Source organism: Lepidochelys kempii, chromosome 9, assembly GCF_965140265.1.
Source record: "Lepidochelys kempii isolate rLepKem1 chromosome 9, rLepKem1.hap2, whole genome shotgun sequence".
In the NCBI taxonomy this organism is placed as follows: domain Eukaryota; kingdom Metazoa; phylum Chordata; order Testudines; family Cheloniidae; genus Lepidochelys; species Lepidochelys kempii.
The window spans coordinates 27,431,624-27,447,416 of NC_133264.1; the positions used below are offsets into that span (position 1 = coordinate 27,431,624).

The following is a 15,793-nucleotide window of genomic DNA, read 5'->3' on the forward strand; positions in this document are numbered from 1 at the left end:
TGGGATGGTTGATGCTCCCCGGCTGTGCATTTGCATAGTATTCTGGGTGCTACCGTGGGAGTACTATGGAGAGCAGGTGCTGTAGGAAGTGCTGCACAGGACACCCAGAGTGATGGTACCCTGCAGCCTTCTGATCGGCCAAGCACCCCGTTTAACCCCAAGGGTTGCCCCGAGAAGTTGTATGGGTAGCCACACAGACTTTGGCCTGCTACAACATCAGACATTGCCTGGTCTCCAACTCCAACCTGACTCTGACCCGGATTCCTAGCTCTCAATATATATACTGCATCCTGGAAATTTATTTCTGACAGAGTTCATAATTTTATTGTTTTTGTTCGAAAGCACTTAGAATGCAATAATATAGTGTATGTATTTATGACATCATGACAGCGACTACCAAATGGAAGAAAGTTATGAAAGGAAGACGGGAGAGCCATTACTCACTACACCAAGATACTCTAAGACAGAAGACAAGCCTCGGATTAGAGGTACATGCTACATTGTATTACACGTTTGCTTTAAAAAAATCAGACCGGACTCAACAAAAAATTTAAGAATATTGTCCTTTTACAACTTTTCTAATAATAGAAATTCTTTGTTCAGTTTGTTTTAAAAAACTGTTCACGTTATTAATGTCATAGGGCAGACTTTGCCTCACACCAGTGATTTTGCGCAGTATAGTCCCTTAGTCATGAAGGAATTTCATGCTGGACTTCCGCAGCACAGAAGAAAAATAGACAAGTTTCAAATAAACAGTAATTCAGCATGTGCTGACTGAATTATTAAACTTTATAATCTTGCTCAGAATTTATTCCTGCTTTTCCATTGCTTGTTGAATGAGGCTGGAAAGGGTACAGAGAAGGGCAACAAAAATTATTAGAGGTAAAGAACAGCTTTCAGACGAGGAGAGATTAAAAGACTGGCGCTGTTCTGGCTTAGAGAAGAGACGACCAAGGGGGGATATGAGAAAGGTCTATAAAATTATGAATGATATGGAGAAAGTGAATAGAGAACTGTTATTCAACCCTTCACTTAACGCAAGAACTTGGGGATCACCTGATGAAATTAAATCGGCAGCTGATTTAAACATACATAAGAAAGTACTTTTCACACAACACACAGTCAGCCTGTGGAACTCATTGTCAGGGGATGTTGTGAAAGCCAAAAATATAACTGGGTTCAAAAAAGAATTAGATAAGTTCACAGAAGATAGGTCCAGCAATGAGCTATTAGGCAAGATGGTCAGGGACATAACCCCATGCTCCAGGTGTCCCTAATCCTCCAACTGCCAGAAGCTGGGACTGGGTGACAGGGGGTGGGGATCACTCAAAATTGCCCTGTTCTGTTCATTCCTTCTCAGACATGGCTTCCTTGGCCAGGCTCTTGACATCGGTGCCTGGCAGATGTTCTTCCCTGCAGGTTTTGGAGGGTCAGGCACAGAAGCGCATTATGTGCAAAAGCATAGTGTGCATCCCTGAGCATCCACAGAGTCACTGCACAGTCCTGGGGTGAGGAGGATTCCTTTATTCACAATCACATGGGACAGCTCAGTACACAGCCCCGTTATTCAGACTGTGCAGTAGGGTGATGATTTTGCCCAAACTAAATTCCAGTGCACAAATGTGAAAAGGAAGCTATGTGAGTACTTTAAAACCAGATAGTTGCTAGTCATGCAATTCTAGCAACTGCTGCTGAGCGTTAAACATAATTTATGACTTCCATACATCTTGTTGCAAACCTACTCATCTAAGGTCCAGAAAGAAATTGGTACTATATCCCTGTGCATTAGGCTGCCTCTATGGGATACTGCCTTAATGTTTCTAAGGGCCCTATTTTTAATCCAAACCTCCAGAGGCATTTTTAGCAGCTAAAAAGGACCAATTAAAAGGCATTCTTACTGTAACCAGAAAAGGAGTACTTGTGGCACCTTAGAGACTAACCAATTTATTTGAGCATAAGCTTTCGTGAGCTACAGCTCACTGCATTTACTGTAACCACTCATTTGAAATCTAGCTGATTTTAGTAAACATTTAACCTTGCTTAAAATTGCCTGATTGGAATGGAGGGCTACACACACAATATTTATTTTAAAATATTACACCTGCGTCATAATATTTATAGCACTAATCATTTTTGAGCCGAGCACAACAATTCTACAGACATACATGTAATCTCAAATGACATATCAAGCTGCATGAATTTTTTAAAAATCTACAGTGATACAATTTTTTGCTACAGGGTTGGTCATCATAGAACAGGAAATTCCTGTTAAGTCAGTGGAAAGTAGCTATTAAGTAGCTAATTGTTGTTAAGTCAGTGGAAAGTCATATTTACCTATGCCGTATCATAGATACTTAGGACCCAATTCTATCCCACTGCTGAGAATTAGGAGCAATTCCACTCAAGTCAGTGGAGCTGAACTGTTGTAAATGAACTGTTGGAGTGAATGGTTAGTCACTGTGCTCAGCATAACACTCTCTCTCTCATCATATGAATTTCAGTAAGGAGTTATGAAATAAAAATAGTAGGAGAGCTCAGACCATATGCTTTGGTTTTAAAGAATTCACCCAAGTATTACTACGATACCATGGAACTGAAGAGACAGCTCATTGTTAAAAATCACGGTTAAAAATCTACATTACCCGCTCGATCGACGGGCAGCAATCCATCCAGCAGGGGTCAATTTATCACGTCTAATCCAGACACAGTAAATCAACTGCCGAGCACTCTCCCGTTGACTCCGGTACACCACCAGAGCAAGAGGCGCAGGCAGAGTCGATGGGAGAGCGTTGGCCATCGACTTACCGCAGTGAGGACACCGCGGTAAGTACAGCTAAGTACGTCAACTTCAGTTATGTTATTCACGTAGCTGAAGTTGCGTAACTCAGATCAATTCCTGCTCCCTCCCCTCCCCCCAGTGTAGACCAGGACTCAGAGACAGACAGACTGAACATTGATTTTTGGCCTGTACACAAACAGTTGGGTAAATCTACTGTATCTCGCATGAAAGCAAGCATAAGGCAAAGAGTATGTGTGCTGTAGTCTGTGATCACATCGAAGGCTTTTTTTTGTTTCCTCAAGCCAATTTGTTCAAAGTTAGTAACGCAGAGGCCATCACCCTGCTAAGCTACAGGTATAGTCAGTCAGTCAATCAGAAACCAGGAACAATCAGTCATCTCCTGCTTAAAGTTTCACTTCATCAATACAGTATCTATTCCCCCCTCATGCAGCTGTGGAGCAACTAGTCCTGGTCACAAAATGAAGACAGATTATGAATACAGTCTGAGTCTCTCTAATTAGAGCACATCCTAACAATCTTATGGCCAAATCTTGAGGCCAACACTCTCTCACATCCTCCATCTCTGCTGATCACTTCCCTCCTGCCTGAAATGGTGTCCTCCCTTGCCTTTTGTGATGCTGTACTCCCTGGTTCTCCTCCTGCCTCTCCTTCAAGGACTCTTTTGGTGGGCAGAAAGGACAGTTAACTGTTCTGTAACTGGTGTTCAAGAGGTATTGCTCATGTCAATTCCACAGTAGGTGTGCATGCTCGCCACGTGCATCGGTGCCAGAAGTTTTTCCCTTAGCAGTACCTATAGGGGGAGCGTTGCTGCGACCCCTGGAGTGGCGCCTCTATAGCGCGCGATAAGGGGAGCCGCGCACTCCCCCCACCCTCAGTTCCTTCTTGCCGAACCAACTCTGACAGAGGGGAAGGAGGGCGGGATGTGGAATAGATATGAGTAACACATCTCAAAGAACGCCAGTTATGGAACAGGTAACTGTCCTTTCTTCTTCGAGTGCTTGCTCATGTATATTCCACAGAAGGTGATTACAAGCTATGTCTGATGGAGGTGGGTAGGAGTTCACAGATTCCCTGGCTGAAGCACAGCTCTACCGAAACCAGCGTCATCCCCGGCGTCGGAGACAATCACATCGTGCGAGGTGAACGTGTGAACTGAGGACCAGGTAGCAGCTCTACAGATGTCTTGGATAGGGACATGGGCCACAAAGGCAGACGACAAGGCCTGAACCCTTGTCGAGTGCGCCCTCACGATCGGTGATGAGGGAACCCCTGCTAGGTCATAGCATGTGTGGATGCACAATGTAACCCACCAGGAAAGTCTCTGGGTGGAGATCAGTTGACCCTTCATGCGCTCGGCTGAAGTGACAAATAGTTGCAAAGACCTGCGGAACGGCTTAGTCCGATCCAGATAAAAAGCCAGTGCCCTGCGCACATCGAGCATATGGAGGCGGCGTTCCTCATTAGAGGCATGAGGTTTGGGGCAGAGGACAGGCAGGAAGATGTCCTGGCTCATGTGGAAGGCAGAGACCACCTTAGGGAGGAATGCAGGGTGTGGGCAGAGCTGAACCTTGTCCTTGTGAAAGACCGTTGGGCGGGGAGCCTTGCAGGTCAGGGCCCTGAGCTCCGAAACCCACCGAGCTGACGTGATAGCCATGAGGAAGGCTACCTTCCATGAAAGGCGAGACCAGGAGCATGTGGCCATGGGCTCAAACAGGGGCCCGTGAGGCGGGATAACACCAAGTTTAGATCCCACTGTGGAACGGGGGTTCTAGCATATGGAAAGGACCAGTCTAGCCCCTTGAGGAAACGCACGGTCATGGCATAGGAGAAAACCAAGCAGCCCTGGACTGGCGGATGGAATGCCGATATAGCCACCACGTGCACCCTGACGGAGGAAGGTGCCAGACCGTGAGGTCTAAGGTGAAGGAGGATAAGCCGGAGAGGGGCAGACCCTGGGGAAGTACCCCGCTCACCCACCCACCTGGAGAACCTGGACCACTTTGCCAAGTAGGCTTGGCACATGGGTGGCTTCCTACTTTCTAGGAGGACACGCCTGATCCCTTCCGAACACCTTCTCTCCTCTGCATCTAGCCATTGAGCAGCCACGCTGTCAAATGGAGGGTGGCCAGGTTGGGATGGAGGCGGCAGACCGGGTCCTGGGAAAGTAGATCTGGGCGGAGCAGCAACAGCTGCAGAGGGGCCACCAGCAAGTTCAGGAGGGTCCTGTAACAATGCTGCCGGGACCAAGCTGGGGCGATCAGGACGACGTGTGCCTTGTCCATTTTCACTTTCTCCAGGACCTTGCCAATGAGGGGGAACGGGAGAAAGGCGTAGAGGAATTGACCTGACCATGGCAGGATGAAGGCATCTGAGATCGCGTTCCTCCCCATCCCCACCTAGAACAGAACTGGTGGCAACACCAGTTCTGTCGGGTCACAAACAGGTCTATTTGGGGAGTGCCCCACGCTTGGAAGAGCTGGTGAGTGACCTCCAAGTGGAGCGACCACTTGTGTTGGGAGGAGAAAACCCTGCTCAGGCAATCAGCCTGTGTGTTGTTGACTCCTGGTAGGTGGAAAGCCTTCAGGTAGATGACGTGGGCTATACAAAACTCCCAGAGCCTGATGGCTTCCTGGCAGAGGGACGAGAACCTCACCCCGCCTTGCTTGTTGATGTAAAATATCGCAGCGGTGTTGTCCGTGAATACTCTGACCACCTTGCCATGCAGTTGTGAGCTGAAAGCCACACAGGCTAAGCGTATTGCCCTGAGCTCCCTGACATTTGTGTGAAGGGACAACTCCGAGGCCGACCACATCCCTTGGGTCTGTGAGCTCCCTATGTGGGGCCCCCCAGCCCAAGTCCAACACATCGGACACTAGGTCTAGCGAGGGGGTTGGGCCCCAGAAGGGAATCCCCTGGAGCATATTGACCAGGCAGGACCTCCATTTTAGCAAGGCGATCACCAGCGCTGGTACCGTGAGGACTTTGTCTAGCCTGTCCCAGGCCTGGGAGAACTCTGAGGCCAGCCAGAGTTGGAGGGGCCTCATCCGAAGTCTGGCGTGGTGAACCACGTATGTGCACACCGCCATGTGGCCCAGGAGCTGCAGGCTTGCCCTGGCTGTGGTCACGGGGAACTCCGTGACCGAGGATATGAGCCCCTTCAGGGTCTGGAACCTGCCCGGGGAAGGGAGGCTGTGGCCTTGAAGGCATCCAGGAGAGCGCCAAGAGCAGTTCCACATGATCCTGTACCTGAGACCGCAAGCTGGCCTTGAGCAGCCAGTCATCGAGGTAGGAAAATATCTGGACACCTCAGCGTCTGAGGTAGGCCACCACGACCGCCATACGCTTTGTGAATACGTTGGGTGCAGTAGACAGGCCAAATGGGAGGACCGTAAACTGGTAGTGGTCCTGTCCCACCAAGAAACGAAGGAAGCGTATGTGCCCCTCGAATATACTGATATGGAAGTATGTGTCCTGAAGGTCCAGGGCAGCATACCTATCGCCAGGGTCCAGAGAGGGTATGATACATGCCAGAGAGACCATGCGGAACTGACATTTGGCCATGAACCAATTGAGGTCTCGCAAATCCAGGATAGGCCTGAGCCCCCCTTTCGCCTTCAGGATAAGGAAGTAATGGGAGTAAAACCCTTTTCCCTGGAACTCCCTTGGAACTTTCTCCACAGCTCCCAAGCTGAGGAGCCGACCCACTTCCTGCTCTAGCAGGGATACATGTGATGGGTCCCCTCTGCCGTCCCAGAAAGGGGGGTGGGAAGGTGGGAGTGAGACAAACTGTAGTGTGTAGCCCTGGGAAATGGTGTTGAGGACTCAATGGTCCGATGTTATTTCGGAACCATTCCGCAAAGAACGCATACAAGCGGTTGCTAAAGGCAAACTTTATTGGTAGGAGGGTCCTCTCAGGAGGCACCCGGGTACCCTCCTGCAACCAGTCAAAAACGCCTCTTTTCCTGCTCCTTGCCCCTCGAGGACCCAGGCTGCGGGGCAGAGCGAGAATGCCTCTGAGGTCGCCTCTTTTGGGTCTTGGACCTCTTATAGGCGGGTTCATATCTTGGCTGGGGAGCCGGGGCAGGAGCCTGAGGCTTAGGCTTGTCCTTGGCAGGCGGGACGTAAAGCCCGAGGGTTTGCAGGGTAGTATGTGAGTCCTTCATGCCATGAAGTTTCACGTCTGTTTGTTCCAGAAACAGGTCCTTGCCATCGAAGGGAAGATCCTGCATCACAGACTGTGCCTCCGTAGAGAGCCCCGACAGCAGTAGCCACAACACCTGTGCACGGACACCACCGAGGCCATGGACTGAGCAGCCATGTCAGCTGCATCCAATGCTGCCTGCAGAGCAGCCTTTGCGACAGCGGCACCCTCCTCCACAAGTGCCTTAAATTCCTTCCTTTCACACTCCGGAAGGGAGGGTTTGAATTTGGGCAGTGACCCCCACAAGTTAAACTCATAACGGCTAAGGAGGGCTTAGTGGTTGGCCACGCCGAGCTGGAAAGTGGACAACGAATAAAGCTTCCTAACAAACAAGTCCAGCCTTCTAGAGTCCTTATCTTGGGTGTGGGTCCTGGTTGACCACGTCTTTCCCTCGGATTTACAGACACCACCACTAGGGAGTTGGGGGCCTGGTGGGTATAAAGATACTCGTTCCCTTTCATGTGCACAAAATATTTGCGCTTTGCCTTCTTTGATATTGGCGCAAGGGAGGCCGGCATTTGCCAGAGGGCATTGGAAATGTTAGCCACCCCTTCATGCAGTGGTAGGCCCAGTACCGAAGACGAGGGGACATTGAGGAGTGAGTCTGAGGGTCCCGCCATCTCCTCAGCTTGGAGTTGGAGGCTCGACGCTACTTGCTTCAGTAGCTCCTGGTGAACCCTGAAGTCCTCCTGTGGTGCGGAGGGGGGTGGGGCTGCAACCTTGTCATCTGGCGTGGAGGAGGAGGCCAGTATGGAGCTCTGCACGTCGGCTGGCGCAGCAGGATCCACCCTTTGGTCGGACTCCACGTGCAGTGCCAAGGATCCATGACCCGCCGATCTATTCCTTGGAAGCCTGGATAGTGAGGCGGAGGGAGCCTCAGATGCCCCTGCTACCGAATGAGCCCCTGGCTGGGCATGCAGAGGGGGCCAGGGGGTCCACTGGCACCACTGTCCCTGCCATGGGAGCCCTTGCCACTGATCGTACAACCAGCTGGTCGGGTTGGCTGGGCTGGGACGTAGGGAGCCGCGGGTGGGTCAAGGTCAGGGTTACCAACGACCTATCAGTACCATGGGAGCAATACGATCAATAGTGCCGAGGACAACGTCTTCCACAGGACCGGGACTCCAACATCGAGGAACACTGCCGCCTCGAGCCACTACTTCTCGAGACGCTGCAACACCTAGATCCGCGACGATGCGGAGCTGGCAATCCCCACCGGGAGTCATGGGCATGGTGCCTCAAGGAGAGAGAACTGGAGCGCGAATGGCAATGGCACCCGCGTCAGGAGTGGCTATGGTAGCTCCAACGAGAAAAGGAGCGCATACGGCGCCTTTGCCTGTCCCGTCGATACTTTCTGCTCAGCATGGAGCAGTGCCTGGAACTCCAATCCGACGGCACCTGACCAGACAACCTAGTGGGTGACGAAAGTGGAGGCTGGAGACTGTGCCCTGACAGGATGCTGTGTGGGCCGAAGAGCAATCCCTTGACTGGGATCTGCGTCGGGTTGGGGTCGACTGCCTAGAGCCCAGCAGCGGCTTGCCTCTAGAGCGGGGCCCGGGTGCCGGTGGTGCCTCGGGGACCTGCAGAGTCATAATGTCTCGGGCCGCCTGCAGGGCCTCCGGGGTCAAAGGCATCCAGACATCAGGAGAGGCCTGAGTCGATGCAACCGGGCTGCTCCACTCAACATGAGTCGGAGCTCTGGAGCCCAGGGGGGAACTGGGGCTGCCCAACTCAGGTCTAGCCTCTCCCCTTGCTTTTTCTTGATGCTGCTGAGAAGATGGGGCCTTTCTCTGTTTCTTAGACAGGGAGCGGTGCCAGCCACTGGAAGGTGCCAGGGGATCACTGCGCACCGAAGACAAGGTGCCCAGTGCCGAATCTGCTCGGGACACCGGGGTTGGGTGTCACACTGGGGTAGGGCTAGTGCCGACTCCATGAGAAGGGCCCAAAGTCTAATGACTCTTTCCTTTTTGGTTCTAGGTTTAAAGGACCCGCAGATCTTACAGCGGTCGCTAATGTGGGATTGACCCAAGAAGCGGAGACAGTCGGCGTGCGGGTCACTTCTGGGCATCGAACATCTGCAAGAGTCACACGATTTAAACCCTGGGGCACAGGGCATGCTCCGGCCCAAATGCTAACTAACTGAACTGAAACTTGTTGAACACACACACACACACACAGGTGCCACTAACAACAAACGACAAGTTCTGGGACGAGCTACAGCGAAGCGAAGCTGAAGCAAGTAGTTCCGACACACGCTCACTGGCAGCAAGAAGGAACTGAGGGTGTGGGGAGCGCGCAGCTCCCCTTATCGCGCGCTACAGAGGTGCCACTCCAGGGGTCGCAGCAATGCTCCCCCTACGGGTACTGCTAAGGGAAAAACTTCCAGCACCGGTGCACGTGGTGAGCATGCACACCTACTGTGGAAAACACATGAGCAAGCACTCGAAAAAGAGCCCCACCCACTTTCTGCAAGTATCCCACACAGGCCTCAGTATTTAGTCCACTCTTCCCCCTCTAGATCCTCATTTTGGGTGACCTCATCTACTCATGCAGTTTCAAAATGCCATCTTTATGTTGATGATTCTCAAAATCGTCCTGCCCACTGTCTTACTCAATCCATTTATGTACCTCCTCCCCTGCATATGTCGCTGTAATTCAAACTTGCATAGCCAAAGCTGAACCCCTATTTTTCAGCCCATAGCTTCTTCACTTCCCCATTCTCTGTCACTGATGCCATTCCGCCCCCCACCCACCCACACACACCATCCACTCCAAGGGAGGCCATCTGCAATTCCCCCTCTCAGCTACCCAACATGTTCGTGAAGCTGCTAAGACCATCTCTCTGGCCCAATCTGACTACATCGCCTCCCTCTTGATCCTCTACTTCTCCACTGCAACAAAGTTTAAACTTCAAGGCCCTGCCTAACACTTTCACTCAACACCTTCACTTATCCACATTTGCCTTGTTCACATTACCCCCAGCCCTTAAACTCTTCCAGCCCTGATGCCCCATCATTCATTTCTCCCACAACTACTTCCACATTTGTTTCGTCACACTACTTCCATACTTGAATTGCGCTTCCTCAGCTGGTTTACCAGGTCACTCCACTACCCTCATCAAACGTCTCCCTGCAGCAAAGTAACGACTCACTGGCACGGCGCCTCCTGCTGGTCATCTCGGGAATTAGCTCTCCAACCTCCGGAGCGCCCTCTGCAGGCCAGTGTCTCACCTGCCTTATGGCCCCCCGTGTCCCTCCTGGACCCCGGTGCCCCTTACCATGGGGTTCTGCCCACCGCAGTACCCCACAGTCTGGGTCTCCCCTCCCAGGGGAACCCCCAACCCTCTAAACCCACCTTGCCTCAGTGGCTACTGCCAGTCATCATCTAGCCCCCACTCACTGGGGCAGATTACAGTGTAATGGCCACGCATCACTGGCAAGGAGGTTGGACCAGCTGCCTCTGCCTATCCTCAGGCTGCCCCTCTGCAGCCCCAGTACCTTTTGGGACTTTACCAAGGCCTGCAGCCTGGGGTTTTACCAGGCTGGAGCTCCCCAGCTCCCTTTGCCCTTCCCCAGCACTGCTCTGCTTAAGGCACCTCACTCTCAGGCAGCTAGCCCTTCCCATTCCTGGGCTAGAGTGAGACTCCCTCAGCTTCTGGCCCTCAGCCCTCTTATAGGGCCAGCTGTGGCCTGACTGGGGCATGGGCCCGGCTGTGGCTGCTTCCCCCCAATCAGCCTAGCTTTTTCCCAGCTGCAGCCCTCTCCAGGGCTGCTTGAACCCCTTCAGGGCTGGAGCAGGGTAACTACCCCACTACACTCCCTAAGAGCCATTTGTTCTATGACAGCTGAAAGAAATAAAAAGATTTATTTTTACTTCTTCCATAAAAAAAAATCCTTCATGGAATCAATAAGATAAGATGGTGGCAAAGCACCACTCCAAACATCTGATTTTTTGATCTCTTCATTCTAAGGTCTTCATGGCAGGGGGCGTGTCTTCCCTGTACAGTGCCTAGCACTTTTGGGGCACTCCTATAGTGTAAAATAAACACTACCATAATTTACTGTTTTCATGATGAAGTTTTACAATTCATCAACCATGGAAGCAGGAAAAAAAAATGCCAAACATGCTATGGTGGCTTCCTATCAATCAGGGATAATGCATACAGTCCTATCAATCAGGGATAACTCATACAGACATGCTATGGTGGCTTCCTATCAATGAGGGATAATGCATACAGTCCTTCATACTGAATTTTGCTTTAAATAATTGTTAGTGTGCAGATACTCTGGTGCTGTGAGCACCATAAAAAACAAGGACAGGCCACAATGTTACATAAATGGTTAGCTAAAAATAGGAGTACAGGCATAAGCCCATGATTGAGAGCTTCTTGTTGCAAACACAGAGACAGCTTGCATCTAACAGACTGAAATCAAGACCAGATACAAGTCAGAGGCCTTCTAGCTGAGTACAGATCTACTCTCTTGCGTATGTGACTTCTGCAAAGGTAAAGATGAAGTACAGCTGGTATAAGTAAACTTGCAAGGCCCATAAAGGTGCCTCATAACAAACTGCCACCTAGTGGCTCAACTACACTTTCCTAAATTATTTACAAGGTACATGTACTAACACACAGACTGTGATTTACATTATACTCATGGTCACCACACACCTGTCAGTTATTAAGATGCAGGAGCTCTCTGAAAGTCAGTGTGCAGATGACAACATACATCAAAAGTGGTAATTTTTTCCACTGTTAAAAACTCAAATATCAGATAATGTTCAGTAAACACTGGAAAACAGCCCGTCAGCAATACAAGGCTCTCCCACTTCCTATTAGTCAACACAAGCAGCAAGTTACAATCCTCTGAAAACCCTAATCAGGTTCTGCTCGTTTAAGGGAACACTTTGCAATTTAACATAAGCGTAGGAGCCAAACAGGGAGGACAGGAGGGGAAAACTAAAGTCTCTCAACCAACTGGCATAAATGTGTTTATTTTCCTCCTAATTCCTCTAACCAGCTAATGCTATATAACCAACGTACAAGTATGTTTGACTTCAACAGATTACTGTGAGAATGCCTCATAACTCCCCACCACCATATACTGGAATAAAGTTGCCATTTCAAAGCCTTCAGAAAATGGCCTGCTCTTAGGGCAACCAGGTGTCCAGTTTACAACTTGGAACACCCGGTTGAAAAGGGACCCTGGCGGCTCTGGTCAGCACCCCTGACTGGGGCATTAAAAGCCCAGTCAGCGGTGCTAATGCAAGCTAGTCCCTACCTGTCCTGGGCACCGTGCTCCGCCCTGGAAGTGGCCAGTAGGTCCAGCTCCTAGGTGGGGGGCGGGGCGCTATGGGCGCCGCGTGCTGCCCCAACCCCGAGCACCAGCTCCGCACTCCCATTGACCGGTTCCCAGCCAATGGGAGCTGGGGGAAAGTGCCTGCAGGAGAGAGCAGCACATGCCATGGAGCCTTCTGTCCCCTCCCCGACCGCCTAGGAGCCAGACCTGCTGGCCACTTCTGGGGTGCAGCACGGAGCCAGGACAGGCAGGCAGCCTGCCTTAGCCCCGCTGCACCACTGACCAGGAGCTGCCCGCCATAGCGGGGAGTCACAGCTCCTCCAGTCCCGGGGCTGCAGTAGGGGTCCAGGTGCCACGCTTCTGCAGGGGACCAGGATCAGGGCGCTGGGGCTTCTCCCACCCCACCCAGTGGGTTCGGGGCACTGGGGGCTCTCTCTGCCAGAGACAGGATTGGGACCCACTGGGGGGGGCTACCCCTGCCTGGGGGCATCTGCCAGGGTCAGGACTGCTGGGGGAGGGGTTTCTCCTGGGGACGGGGGAAGCGCTTCTGGAGGAGGAGCTGCTGTGGGGACTTCCCCCGTCCCGTGGCTTCTGCCAGGAATGGGGTCGGGGCTTCCCCCATCTCGCAGCTTCTGCCAGGGAATGGATCGGGGCGGGGGACACTGCTGGGGGGGGCGTTCCCCCATCCTGCGACTTCTGCCAGGGAAGCAGGGCACTGCTGGGGGGGTTTGCCCCCGTCCTGTGGCTTCTGCCAGCGGTGAGGTCATGGGGGGCTTCCCCTGTCCTGCAGCTTCTGCCAGAGAAAAGAGGGGTGCTGCGGGGGGGGTTGTGGGCCCAGTGGCTAATCCGCCACTGCCCAGAGCACCAGTAAGCCTCTTGGAGCAGCCCCAAGGGGATGTGATCTGGGGTTCCTAAAGAAGATTATTAAGGAAATAAAATAAGTGTTGTACCTGTTGAGAGGGATAGTTTGAGGGAATCAGGGGGGTAGGAATCTCTCCTTTCCCTCTATTCACAAGGAGGGGCAAGGGAGCTATGCTCCAGTGGAGAAAGAGTATTCCTTATAAAAAAGGGCTTAGGTCATATAACACTGAAGAAGAAGTCTCTCATAACAATGACGAACCATTTTTTCCTAACAACTAATCACCCAGTGCATGTAAACTAAACAAAGACATGAAACTTTAAGGCCAAACTTTTATAAAATTATTGCAATGAATAAAGGAATCATGAGCCTACAATTTCTGAAGTGGGTTGGGAGAACCTTAATTACCTCTTGGTTATCTTTGTTCTGGTTTGCCCAAAAAATCTTGTGATAAAGAGTCTCCATTGAATTGCTGGAATCTGATCTGTCAAAACAGTGTCGATCCAAGACCTCCAGTGTATGCAAAACTCGGCTGATGGTGACCCCTAGATATGAAAGTTTAAAAAAAAGGTAACCAAATAGTTTACCAGAAAAATTCTTTGTTAAAACTGTTTTCACTGGATGCACGCAGCACTAACGTCTGGGTGAAATGAACACAAAAGCCATCTCCAACCCCACCCCTAAAAAAGGAGGGAAATTGAATTTAATGTTTATGGTACTATGAAAGTGCTAATTTCAGTGGTGGATCTGATGACATTGGGGATTGGTCCTGCTTTGAGCAGGGGGTTGGACTAAATGACCTCCTGAGATCCCTTCCAACCCTGATATTCTATGATTCTTTGACATGGACTCCTGTCCTCAGCCAACGTGACTAAAATCAAATTAGCTTCCCCGTTGGTCTCTGAAAAGCAAAAAGAATGGTCAGTCACTATCAATCTGGGCTAGATTTGAACCAATGCAAGACCAAACGCACTCACTCTCTTTATCAATCCTCTGAGCTACTGCAGCCCACCAAAGCTGCAGATGGTGATGTTTAGTAAGCAATAGCTGATCCAATGATGAAAGATATGGTATGCTAAATACTTTCCTGTATTCTAAAAATACATCTAGAGATTAACCAAATCCTGTCTGTTACCAGAAATCTATGCACACACAAACCCTACTATTAAAACTGCAAGTTTCTCCAGTCCTTAGGTGGTGTCCTCACTGCCCTTCTTGAAACACTCCCACCCCCAGGGATCTTTACATGCTCCCTTCTCACATCGACCAATCCTACAGTTCAGATGGGTTACATACGGTTTCCCTCAGGAGCCCAAAACCACTTAGTCCTGTGTCAGCAGGTGAGTCATGGAAGATTATCCCCTACTGACTGAAGAGGCTATTTCTGCAAATTTTCATATCCCCACTTGGTCCAAGAGCAAAGGATTCACTAAGCCCAGAACTTGAATTGTAATGATCCCTCCTGACTAATATTTATGCTAACACACCACCAATCCAAAAATGAAAAAAAAATACATGCTGCCTGTTACTTTGTGTCAGTCTATCAAATCTACGCCTAAAATTAATCACAATGTGATGTAATCAAGCCCAACACACACAAATATGTAAAACCTAGGACCCACATTTTTCAACATTTACATTGCATTTGACTTGCTTTACCTGCAGTTGATTCTTGGCACTTGTCAAAAGACCATCGCACCTCCACAGCACAACCTCGTTGTTTTATCTGCTGTTCTACTTCATAAATCTTTGTCCGAACCTAAAAAGATTATTGTTGCTTATTAGCTAGTGGCTGGGAAGCCACAATTCTCATCTCAAGCACATTTCTCTGCATGAGTAAGGTATACAACAATGTATCGCAATTTTTCCTATATTAGGAAAAAGTACCCTCAAGCACTGAGTGTTCAACTGATTTAATTTTTTTTAAACATTATCTATACTGAAATATCTTCATTTCAGGACTTATATTCAACCCAACAATACTGTATGAGTGAAAGTTTTTCAGGTCATGAATGTCGCAACTTTACTAGCAACTGCAACAAGTCTCCTGCTATTTGTTGTTTTGTGCCATTAAATAACATCAATTTAAATTAACTCAAGATCTTTCCTTTGAAAGCATTAACAATACTGCTATTCAAATGCACAATACTTTAATCCAAACAATCCCATCATTCATAAAGATTTGCCAAACAATTTAGTATACCATAACTAATACAATTCTAAAGCTAACATGTAACTAATCCCAAACCAAGAATATAGGCATACCTAAATTTGCTAGTCTTAATGAGCATGAAATGTTATGTCTTTGGTACACAGAATATAGACCTTTGCCCTGTAAAAAAACAAGCCTACCTGCTGATTAAATGCTGAATTTCCACCTGGCATAGGTAAACTAGATGGAGCAACTTGAAGTAAATCCAGAGGAGAGCCTGGATTAATGCTCTTACTTTCATTCGTGGAATAATTCCACACCAAGGCACTTGGGCAACAGAGAGTTACAGTCTGCAAGCGACAATGTAAAGTAGTTAGAAGTAATCTCCTTTGCAGAACATTTGCCACAGACAGGGTCACAGCTAAACACCAACGAAAGGAGATAGTCTCTTGAACTAAATCACTTCTGCCTCACAAGTGCAGTG

The 15,793-nt window shown here is 49.7% G+C and overlaps 1 protein-coding gene across 13 annotated transcripts in view; it reads right to left on the reverse strand.

Annotated features, from left to right (window-relative positions):
* The window catches only part of MED12L (mediator complex subunit 12L), a 321,153-nt gene that overhangs the window by 247,908 nt on the left and 57,452 nt on the right, over positions 1-15,793 (reverse strand). For all 13 annotated transcript variants that reach the window (XM_073359681.1, XM_073359680.1, XM_073359679.1 and 10 more), the window contains 3 exons: positions 15,510-15,659; positions 14,817-14,916; positions 13,566-13,702 (listed from right to left, as the gene is read on the reverse strand). In XM_073359681.1, coding sequence (XP_073215782.1) covers positions 13,566-13,702; positions 14,817-14,916; positions 15,510-15,659 — 387 coding nt within the window. The remainder of the gene's footprint in view (positions 1-13,565; positions 13,703-14,816; positions 14,917-15,509; positions 15,660-15,793) is intronic.